Source organism: Watersipora subatra, chromosome 2, assembly GCF_963576615.1.
Source record: "Watersipora subatra chromosome 2, tzWatSuba1.1, whole genome shotgun sequence".
NCBI lineage: Eukaryota > Metazoa > Bryozoa > Gymnolaemata > Cheilostomatida > Watersiporidae > Watersipora > Watersipora subatra.
In genome coordinates this window covers 46559963-46571903 of record NC_088709.1, presented here as the reverse complement: position 1 = coordinate 46571903, position 11941 = coordinate 46559963, and the positions used below count along the sequence as shown (strand labels likewise).

The following is an 11941-nucleotide window of genomic DNA, read 5'->3' as shown; positions in this document are numbered from 1 at the left end:
CAATTTTTTTTAAGTTTTGCAAATTACCGCACGAGTTAGAAAACAGGTAATTGCTTATGTTTATGATATCATAGCCAAATTTAGATTTAGGTTTTCGTGATTATACAAATAATTAAAGATGTAGTTGCGTCAAAATTTAAGTTGATCTTAAAAGAAAGCATTTTTTTTTCTCTATCAGTTGATATGTTGTTTGTTGTGTTACGCAATCGCATTGCCAAGATATTTGAAGATTAAAACCGAAAAAATCTGATCGCCGTAAAAACGCTCAGGCCACAAAAACGTGCCCAGCCTCGCCAAAAATGACGTAACGCGTTTGGCAACCTGTCTCTATCTCTCGTATTCACATCGGCTACTTGCGATAAAAGTCTAGCCTTACGCGGCTCTATTGGTATATATCTTATTTTGTATTTGCTCATGTTGGCTAGAATAAAATTTTAAATCCTGCTACAGATGCATTATTATGAATGTTTAAAAGGCCTCAAATAAAGAAAATTGAAAATTTGTTCTACTCACTTTCTCCAAATGTTGTGTAAACATTTGGGTACCGACTACCAATTCTACCGGTCTACAGTAATTAGGTCAAGCGAACTAAGTTGATTACGGTCTCTGTGTCAGCGCAGTTCTCAATTGCTACTCGAACGTGAAACTACTAGCTGATCAAGCTACTACCGATATACCGGTATTGCAAAAATACGAATAACTTTTGCTCATAAATTCCAACTTTCGTTGTGTTTGACAGAGACTAAAGTGAAAAGGCAAATCATTATTTAGTAAGTGAATAGTATTTTCATTTGTTTTGATTTGTTGCTCTATAAATTAAAACAACATTAGCCATACTATTTTAGTTCATAGTTGCAGAACGCTGTTGTAGTTAGCTCGACTGGTTTACTAGTCAATCTGTCATTTCAATTGACGAAAATACTTTAAGTATGAAATATTAATCGTGGTTATACTGTAGTTATTCAACTTCGTTCACTTTTACGTATCTTTAAACGTTGTCGTTTTAAGATAAGATAGACACACCTTCGTATTTATATGAATAACTTGTTCTCACAATTTCCAACTTTCGTTGTGTTTGACAAAAACTAAAATGAAAAGGCAAATCATTATTTAGTTAGTAAGTCAATTAGTATTTTCATTTGTTTTGATCTGTTGCTCTATAAATTAAAACAACATTAGCCATACTATTTTAGTTCATAATTGCAGAACGCTGTTGTAGTTCATTCGACTGGTTTACTAGTCGATCTGCCATTTCAATTGACGAAAATACTTTAAGTATGAAATATTAATCATGGTTATACAGCTGTAGTTATTCAACTTACTTCACTTCTTCGTATCTTTAAACTTTTTAGTTTTAAGATAAGGTAGACACACCACGTATTTGTACGAACATAAATCTCGGCCATATTATGGATATTAAGCATTTTCTTCAAAGTCACATTAGGTTAATCACTTGAATATCGTGATATTTTTCTATTTGTTAAGAATAGTCTGCATAACCACTTCAATGTTTCGTTGTAGCAGTGAAATGTCTTCAAGTCGACATTGGGCTCTCTCCTGTGCCGCAGCTAATTGCGAAGAGACCAAACATCTATTTGCTTGGCCTCGGGGAAGGACATCAACAGATGTACAGCGAGCCAAATGGACAGCATTTGTGAAGAAACATGTAGCAAATTTTCGATATAAAACCATATCTAGAATTTGCTTCCGGCATTTTACTGAGGAATGCTTCAGCAACTACCACCAATACAGGTACCAACAAGGAGAAGATATCCGGCTCATGTTAAAGAAGCACTCGGATATAATTCCCACACGAAACCTGCACATTAAAGCTGATTCTGCTGCTACCCCAAGGAAGCAGAAGCCAATTACCCTTTTGCCTACAAGAGAGCGCAGAGCAGTGGTGCGAGGCTTACTTGCTGATGCGTAAGTGGTGTAAGATGTGATAATGCACAGTACTAGGAATCTTTGAATTTCACAAGTTATGTTATGAGCTTCCAATTTGAAAATATAAAACAACTCGTGTTTTACGGAAAAAAAATTCTTGTCTATATATTACAGTGTTCCTGCAGTGCCTAGGACAGCAACCTTTTTTTCTCATTCACGATCGAAAATACCAGTTCGTAATCCTCAGCCTGCCGAGTCCTTTGGACCTGGAAAGTCCTCTAAGGTTGACAAAGGCGTACAGCTACGGAAATGTCTTCACCGTCCTAAGTATCGGTCGATTTCAACCCAGACCGATGCTAAACAGTGAGTACAGTTAACTTGTTTCATATGGTCGGACGGGATTCTTTTTTACAATATATATTGATAGTCTATAAACATTTATTCACAGGCCTGATCTTCCAGCCTCACCTCCATCTAAAAGAAAAATGCCAGTAGTCGATGAAGCAAGCTCCATTCCTTCTACATCTAAGCAGTTACAACGTTATTCTCTAATTATGGAGAGTGATACTAGTGATGAGATGCAGGAACGAGAGGAAGATCTGGTAAGTTACAAATACTTTGATAAATACTATGTCATAGCAATTTTTCCTTTTCTCATGCTTCTTTTACGTTAAAGACTTAGATGAGTTTCCTAAAATGCCATAGCACTTTTCTTCATTTTCTATGCTTCTTTTAGGGTAAAGCCTTGGATGAAGAAGAATGGGTGCCAGATTCAGATAACAGTGAGACGGAAGACGAGGTTTCAGAAGAAAGCTTTGAGGGGTAAGAAATATAGTAACTGCTAGTTCGTATTTGATAATGCGTATTATTTCATCGATTATATGTACTCACTGTCTTTACAACAATATTTATTTTAGCCTGCTTGCAGTAAGTATGTGTGTGCTTCCTGAAGAAGCTAAACATAGGCTTGCCTTGTCATACGCTTGCTGCTTTCTCATGCCTGCCTAACAACGCTATTTTACATTCGAGTGTTTCACTTAATTGCCGCAAATCAAACTGTAGAACTCTGCTAGATATTTTGTAGTTGCTAGCTGCTGTTAAATTTTTTACTATTTATTAACTGTAAAAATGATTGATTTTTTAAATATTTCTAAATTTTAAATATTTACAATATTTCAATCTTACAATATAAATATTTTATATATATAATATTTAGCTATTACTGAGAATCTCTCAGTAATAGCTAATCATACTGCTGATTATAATTCATAAGCCAGTCTGCCAGACAATACTTTGGCAGATGTGGCAAGACAATGAAGTGTTTAATTTTTTTTTGTCATTTATCTTTTGTTGATGATTATAGCTGCAGGTTCGTTGATGAGGTAGAGGAAGCAGCCAGACAGGAGACGAGAAGTTTGTCAAGCCACATTTTTTCCATTGTCTGACTGTATTCCTGTGAATTTTCTCTGTTCGTAGTTCAACTCTATTTGCTACATTTATTTTGCTGTTCGCCGTTTGCATTCATTGTCTTTTACTTTTTTATTTTTGTATATATTATACATTGCCTACAAAGTTTAAGTGTATAAATATATTAATTTATATTAAATAGAAATTATATCTTTATAGTATATTTGTAAAATAAAGTATATAAAAATCACTCCACTGCAGTAAATTCAAATTCTGTCTGCGCCATATCTGCGTATTCATCCTCATCTTCAGTGCCAGGGTATGCAGCTCGCACCATATGTTATACACGCAGGCTGGTAGTGGTCGTCGCTCTCCCCTCCTAAGTCCTGTTGGATATGTCCAGAATACCAGAGATCTATACGCGCATAATCTCCTCTGCCTACACACCATGTTGTAGATGTCGCAGTCTTTCAGATGGTACCAGGCTCTCCGCATCTGGATACTTGGGCACTAACAAAATATCATACTTTTACAGTATCTTGATAACTTACTTGAAGTAAGCAGTAAAAATAGCAGCTACAAACCTCATAAGCTTACCATGGTAGTGGCAGTAGTTATAATAAGCCACTCTCAATGGACCTGGCTTTATTAGATCTTTTATTTCGTCAGCTTCGGTAACGCATTTGATACCAGTTTGCGGAATGGAATGCCACATGTCGTGATTTGTGCAGCATATGTTCATTCCTTTTTTACTCCACGCATGGCAATTCTCACACTTGCACCACTGCTGAACTGGTGGTGCCACGTAAACATCCTGTAATCAATAAAACAAACGTAATGATTACACGCATTCATTGATGTCGTTCTAAGGTGTATTTACGGTAAGGTTTCAATTTGGGAGTCAATTAGATTGCTAATCTAAAATCACGATATGAGTAAACGTTTAACAAAAATATAGGTATGTAAAATATATAAATACAAAACCAGCAATTCGAAGCTTTGTTTTTGGTAGTTAATGATGAGCAATGATCAATCGATTTTACCCACTTCCTACGAGTGAAAATAATTTGTAATCATGACTCTAATTTACCAAAGATTCGAAAAAAAAATTAAAGCTAGGTAAAACGGCAGATGAGCTATGAAACGATGATTGGAGATAGCAAAGAATTATCATTTTATTAATTAGTATATGTATTTATGACTATAAAAATTACATTTACTTAGGTATAGAAGACTCTAAGTTAATTTACCTCCATTCTGTCTTTCTCTACAGCAAAACGCTGCTGACGCCTGTCAGCTTTCACCATAGGCTGCCTGCTCCTATCTTTGACTAAAGGTTGCTCAGATAACTCTGAGTCGCAGTAGCTCGAACATGAAGCCATTTTAAAACTATAACTTGTATGTAGTAATTGGTGAAAAGCGCTGAACCAGTAACGGTGAGAATTCTCTATCGAATGAGAATCTTCGAGATCACAGACAACCCGTTTTACGAGTGATAACATTTATTACGGCCTATATAAAAATTTCGCGCTCGTGATTGGCTAACGAAGCGACCTCATATTTATCGCTCGTGGTTTCGTTTCAGAAAACAAACTCGTTACGTCACGAAATTGGCACCCGCTGGAACGTGAGCTTTTTAAAAGAGGGCCTCATTCAAACGCATATATCTCTGGACAGGGTTGGTCTACAAAGACAAAAATGGCATCAAATTGTAGCTGATGTTTTAGCCTTTTATGGGTCCTAATTTCATTTTTGACGCAACTACATCTTTAAAGTAGCAACAGTGACTGATAGTGGTGAAAGTAATAGTCTTGTAAGAGTAAAAAAACATTGTCGAGGATCGTCTTAGCTTCGTAGTGATCGCTTCACATAGCTTTATCATCTCACGAAGTACATGTATATATACAATGATTTTTTTGCTTAGCAGTGTTAGTTGAAATGTTGGCGAAATAAACTATGTTACAAAAATGTTCTAGATAGAGTTTGAAATTGGAAAAATATTGTATACATATCATGAAGCAATATCAACAATTTTCGGTAAATTTGCTGGCAATAGGCCGATAGCTAAATGTTTTCCTGGATGGCAGTGAAAGGGTTAAAGGTCGACTTGCAACAAAATTCACATTACAGTTATTTGGTGTCAAAAGATTTGCCATGTCTTACTCTATTGTGTTGTAGGCGCCAAATATGTGGGAATGTGATTAAAAGCTCGTAAAAGCTCAAAAACGAACAAAAAATCGCAGCCACACGAGACCGCCCTAGTTTGGATTCGTTTTCCAAAACGGCTAAAATGTGACGTGTGTGCGCTAAAACGGCTAAAATGTGTGCGAGGTAGTTTATGTTTACACTTTCAAGCATCCTTATTCGTCGAAATATTTTCACAAATATACTTCACGCTTGCAATAAAAACCATGTCTATTGTTCTTACGCGTCTATTTCATCGGCATCGTAATGCTGCAACTTTGAGCACTGATATCTCAAAGCGTAGCATAAAAAGTTGTTTAATTTCTTAAACTTAGCTTGAACGATTGCATATCATCCTCTGATAAAAATGATGAGCCTTTTAGTCCGCTATGATGGTCGAAAAATGCTGTAGAAATTGTTCGCGCCATATGGCGGGAATTGTAAGTCGCGTGATCAGATAATGTTAGTTTTAGTTCAAGTTTGATCTGTCGCAAATAGCAGACACGCTTTCTCATATTAAACTTCAATTCGTCATAATGTCTAACGCGCCACATCGTGTTTGTGCAGCTGCCAACTGCCAAGCTGAGAATCGCCTTTTTTCTTGGCCAAGAGCAGAGAATAGACCAGACCTTCACCGGGATGTTACAAAGCTGGATGTTACAAACTTTATTTATTCGCCTGCTCACTCTTACCTTAGTTTCCGCCATTTCAAAGACGACATGTTTTCTAACCTGTTTGCATACTCCACATGTCACCAAAGCATGTGAGTAATTTATTTTATGAACTACTTGTATTAGTAGTAGTAACTCAGGATATTTTCTAGTATTCTCCTAATACTACTGTATTAATCTATATTTAATATTACAATATTAATGTCATTTAATTGTAATATGATATTATTAGTATTTTATCATTTTAATTACGCGTATTATTTTTATTATAATAACAAAAATAATTCATACTGCATATCTATCTGTAAAACGTAAAATATTAATCTACAATTGATAAAATAATGTTATAAGTTTCACGATTAATTTCGCCGAATTTCTTAGCCCCACTCACTTATAGATATGTTATATAAAATACTTATTGTCATTTTCTGGCATCATCGTTAATAGCATCTTAATATTATTATCATTCACACATCTTACAGTGGTTGTCACCTACATTTATTTAGTTTGAAGCTCGATCGAACTAAGGCAGTTCCATCCATTCGTTTCCGGAGTGAGGAAAGATCCCGTGTCGTCCTGACACCTCGGAAGAGAAAGTTGGAGGATGCTGCATTGACTAAGAGGGACCACCGCACTGTGCTGCGCCAGGCATTGACCGAGTACAGGGAGTACGATGATACTTATGTTTATATGTTATTAACAATGCAAGTTCACTATTGACTTATTCAAATATTCATATCCCTGAGACGAGCTTTTGCTAAGATATTCCTCAGTTGCCAGTTTGTAGTGAATCCGATCTTTTCGTCATACATGTTTAATCTTTTCGAACCATTTAATTTCGTCATTTACAATATATTACACATTTGCAGACATTTGCAGAGCTCCTTCACTTACCGGTATGTTATTTGTGTAGTTGCAGACCTACTGCTGCGGCTACTGCTGTCCATCCATGCCAGTCAATTGCTCCACCAGGGAGAAAGTTGCCTCTGCCAGTGCTGATTGTGGCTAACCACAAAGTGTCGCAAGGTGTGTTTAATGGGTGATAGACCCAGTTAGTTGTTCATCCCATTGGTGCTGTTGGTTTTTGTTCTGGTGTTGGTTTGTTTTGGTTTAGACATGACAATTTATAGATGCGTCATACATGAAGCTCATTATCGCTATGACACGCCAATTGTTTCATCAGTTTATATTCTTCCGGTCGTTTGATGGTTATTGGTGAGCTATTGATTGTTTGTTCTATCGGACTATTTGACTGATGATAATTTGATTGGCACAAGGTCTCCCTTATTGTATCGGCAATGGAGTTTCAAATTTTTTTTAATCAGGTACTAACACGGATCGAAATGTTCGGTCCCACTTTCAAAGTAAGGGGGTGCAAGCAGACTTTCCTTACCCTCAGCTTAAAAGGGGTTGTAAACTATTATACTATAGGCTAATTTTTGATTAGGAAATTGGTGCAAGGAATTATAGTGATCTCTGATAGATTGGTAAACGTCCGCTTGACTTTTAAAGTTTTCTATTCATTAACTTCTAATTTTAATATATTTAATCCTATAGTAGTTCGTAGTTCATTCACCAATATGATTCTATGTGTTACTTAATTGTTGAGTTAATCTTTTAATCATAGCGAAGAATGTACAAGACCGTGCTGTATGAGTGTGCCATCTACCGAGTCATGGAGGGCTGAAAGGGAGGACGAAGTGATGATTGAGGAATTCCTCAAAAATGTAAAATTTTCATTTCTTCGATTACCAAAAACGGTGATGTCCCCATATGCTATGTCCCTTGGATACTAGTTGCCGCTAAGATACTCTAAGCCATAAGGCCTTTAAATTTAGCAGAGCTGTTAAAAATTGTAAATAGGGAAGAAATTATGAGCATTCAACTCTGACAAGGTGGTTTTTAAATAAAGTTTTTGATCCAAAAGTAAGCCTCCTTTGGCAAATGTGGAATAATGGTGTGTAAAACAACACTAATCTACAGCTTTGAAAAAGAAACACTTGATGTACTACATGCGCAACCTTCTCAATATTATTTGAACAGGAAGTTGAAGATTCATTGGCATTAGATGATGAAGAGTTTGTGCCAACCGCTGAAGACTGGGAAGAGTTTGAGCGCTATGTTGGCCAGCGTCAAACGCTCTCCAATTACATGTAAGATAGAGCTGAACTTAACCAAACTTGACAAAATATAAACAATATCCAGAGTTATTACTCACATTTTGATGTTTACATTATCATGGATTCTGATAAGGTTTTGTAAAATCTGTGTCATGATTGGATGGCTATATATTTATTCTTTTTTGGATCGAGCAAATATGATATAATAACAGGAAATGATGTTGTACAAATCTTATTGCAAGTAAAATATTGTGTTGTGATTTCAGACCAGAATCCTTCTTCAAAGAGGAGAAAATAATAGTGAGTGTGACAGCACTCCAGCGACTATTTTACTGTCACGTCTGCGCCCTCCCCTGCTCATTCACGATGGTGCGAGAAGGCGGATGGATAGAGTTTGAGGTTACATGTGCCTCCTGTCACCAATCCTACACTTGGGAGACAACTGCCAGGGTGAACAGAGCACACGTCATCAACCCCCTGCTGGCAGCTGCATCACTGTTTTCTGGCGGATGCCTTACGCAGAACCTCTGTTTTCTGACGCTCCTGAACATCGCGATACCAAGCCACAGCGTTTGCCTCTACCAACAAAGAGAATACTTACATGGTGTGAGTGTTAATAAATATTTACCCATAAACTTGAAAAATGTGAGTGAAAGCTTGACACATTAATTGTGCTTTGATTCTTCATTCTTAGACTAATGATAATGATACAAATAAATCTTGTTTAATGAAGTTTTACAATATTTTACAGTGTATTGCTGAGCAGTACACCCTGCATAATGAGGGATTGATGGCAGCAATTGATTGGGAGCTCGATTTGGCAGGTGACCGTAGATGCGACAGTCCAGGGCATTGCGCACTATTCGGGGCCTACACTCTTATGGATCAGAGCTGCTGTTTAATAGTCAGCAGCCATCTTGTCAAGGAAAAACTTTGACAGTTTTTACTTCTAAGCCTGACAGAAACCCAAATGTTTTAGTAGTTATCAATACACAGACATGAAGTTCTGATCTAGCTAAAAAATTTATCCAAATAATGTGAAAGTGATTATTGTTGGTCGTAACTTGCTTTACTTTGCAGTCAACGGAGACCACCAGCTCTAACGCCATGGAGCTGGAAGGCTTCAAGCGGTGCCAGTCCGATCTAATTTCGCACGGCCTGAGCGTGAGGTCAATTACGACGGACCGGCACTTGAGTGTAGGAAAATACATACGTGAGGAGTGGGCCGATGTTTGTCACTATTATGATGCATGGCACATCGTGAAAGGTAGTAATGATTAATAATGGAGCATAAAAACTAGTTAATCATAACAAAAACGCAGCAATTATGCACTGCAAACTGATATGTCTTTACTGTTGTAGGACTAAAAAGAAGCTCTACAATCAGGCGAAGACTGCCGCCTTTCGACTTCTGGCTGAACCAGGTAACAAAGAGCCAGCTGGCAACTGGATCAAGGCCATCATAAATCATTTATGGTACTCAATAAACCATACAGATGTGCCAGATGAACGTGAGGCACGATGGCGACAGTTACTCCCCCACATGAGAGATGACCACCGTCTGTGTGACTACCCTCCACTGAAGAAGCTTTGGATTAGACCTGGTATGTAACCTAATATTCGATCAAGTAATTTTAGCACAGATTTTGGTCTGTTGACATTTACAAATATTACAAGAACCAAACTTGACGCTTGGCTCAGTCAAGAATTATCATCCAAACGGCTGATTAGTGATCTCAGGAAAGCAGGCGTGCAGAATACTGCAGAGCTTGAATCATTCCACAAACAGCTCAACCGCTTTGCTCCAAATATGGTTGGGTTCTCTTATCATGGAATAAATTCAAGGTTAGTGCAGATTTAATAAACAAAATTGTTCAATGGTAACGTTTTCCTATGTACAGTTGGAATTGTTTTTCACAGACTTCGGCTAGCTGTGATGTACCACAACGAGAATGCCACCCGCTCGTTCAAGTTTGATCGTTGGGGCAACCAGCAATATGTAATGGCACGAAGCAAAAACAACAAGCTGACACAGACGGCGAAAAGAAAGAAAGTCAACCCAACATATGGTAAAAATATATTAAGAAATTAATTACATATGAACCATCAGCTAATTTCAAATTGCTTACAGAAGAATTGTCTTACAAAATTCATTGGGGAACTGATGACTCGGTTTGAGAACCACCTTTCTGCCGGTACGAAACCTGACAATCAGCGTTTGCAGCCTCCGTCGCTCTACTCAACGGGTCCTCAGGAAACACGCGAGGAAACTATTGCGAAGTGCCAGGTTTCATCACGCGGCATTCTCCGGAGGAATTGAGAATTCCAGCTCAACTCTAAAGACCGCTTTGAGGCTTCAAAGCCAGAATGATAGTAGGTGGTACTCATTTCCCGGCAACGAGGTTCTCAGAGTGGGCGCCCAGGTAGGGAACCCCAGCCATGAACGCAAACTTTGATGAAGTGCTGGGGCTTAGTAACCGATGGTAAGCGGTGAAACCAATATGCGTTCCTCTATGTATTTGTTTTTATTTTATAAAATCAGTGATGGCAGATTTATGCACGTTAAGCATGTGATTTTAAATATGGAAGCAATGTAACAGCAGTTTGCTAACAAAAATTAGTTTGTTAGCCACATGGTGTGTAGTCACCATGTGGCTTAGCCTGAGTAAAAGTAAAATAAAAAAATGACATTGCAATAAAAATGAGTACCACCTACGATATAGAGTTGATCTAGAATTCTCAATCAAAGTCGTTGAGTCTCTTCATCGCCATAGCAGAAGCCCTTGAAGATGTAGTCTGCAAACTCTTCTTCATCATCTGTTGGTGGGAAAAGAGCCCGAATCTTAGACACCAGGCAGGCAGGTAGAGGCCGTCGCTCACCGCGACGAATTTGCAGCATAAGCCAAAACACAAGATTGCGGTATGCACACAACCTTTTCCGAGCATTTGGCGATGGCTCTCCAAATGGGAATAGATTATCTACCAAAACAATTATTGAAAAACAATAATTGCTGATCATCAAAATAATCTCGATCTTTATATAATAAAATCATAAAACTAATACACTCTCTACTGTAGTAAGTGTACAAGCCAAATATATATTCTCCTTGTGTTCCACGAGTTCAGAATATGTGTGTTCAACCGATGCATTAAATGTGTAACACAAGAATTGTAGATAATGCTTGACACATTAGCATAGCTTTGGTGTTGTTGGCTGGATTGAATGGAAATCCAACTCACTATGATATCGCAGGTAATTATTCCACCCCAACTCAAGGGGTGCAGGCGCTACCAGTTCATCCACACCAGGATGCGTACACAGGCATTCATGCTCCCCGCGGTCATGGAGACAATGAAAAGAAATGAACAGATATGTCTATGCAACCATAGCTAATACATCAGGTCGATGTTATCCAACAGTATATCAGTGCAGCACTAGATTTAAATATTAAAATTGTTAATGTTGTCATTCGAGAAAAATCTGTAAATAATTTTTTCGCAATATTGAAGCGATAATTATCATCATTAAAATCATATATAATAATATTCGTTCTATCACTCTCAAGCTAAAACTCTTACTACTAGCTAGCTTGGCACATAAGAGCTGGCTAGTGGCAGTGCTTACTTGCTGGGAGGTTTGATTCTGTTGAGGATCTTCTTCAGATGGAGCGT

The 11941-nt window shown here is 37.6% G+C and overlaps 1 protein-coding gene across 1 annotated transcript; it reads left to right on the top strand.

Moving 5' to 3' along the window:
- The first annotated feature begins 700 nt into the window (after window positions 1-700).
- LOC137387533 (uncharacterized) lies at window positions 701-3544 on the top strand. The gene is made up of 6 exons (XM_068073985.1): window positions 701-770; window positions 1522-1926; window positions 2336-2489; window positions 2624-2709; window positions 2805-2818; window positions 3251-3544. Exons 2-6 carry the CDS (start codon window positions 1529-1531, stop codon window positions 3271-3273), a joined length of 675 nt encoding a protein of 224 aa, XP_067930086.1. The 5' UTR covers window positions 701-770; window positions 1522-1528; the 3' UTR covers window positions 3274-3544.
- Window positions 3545-11941: the final 8397 nt, after the last annotated feature.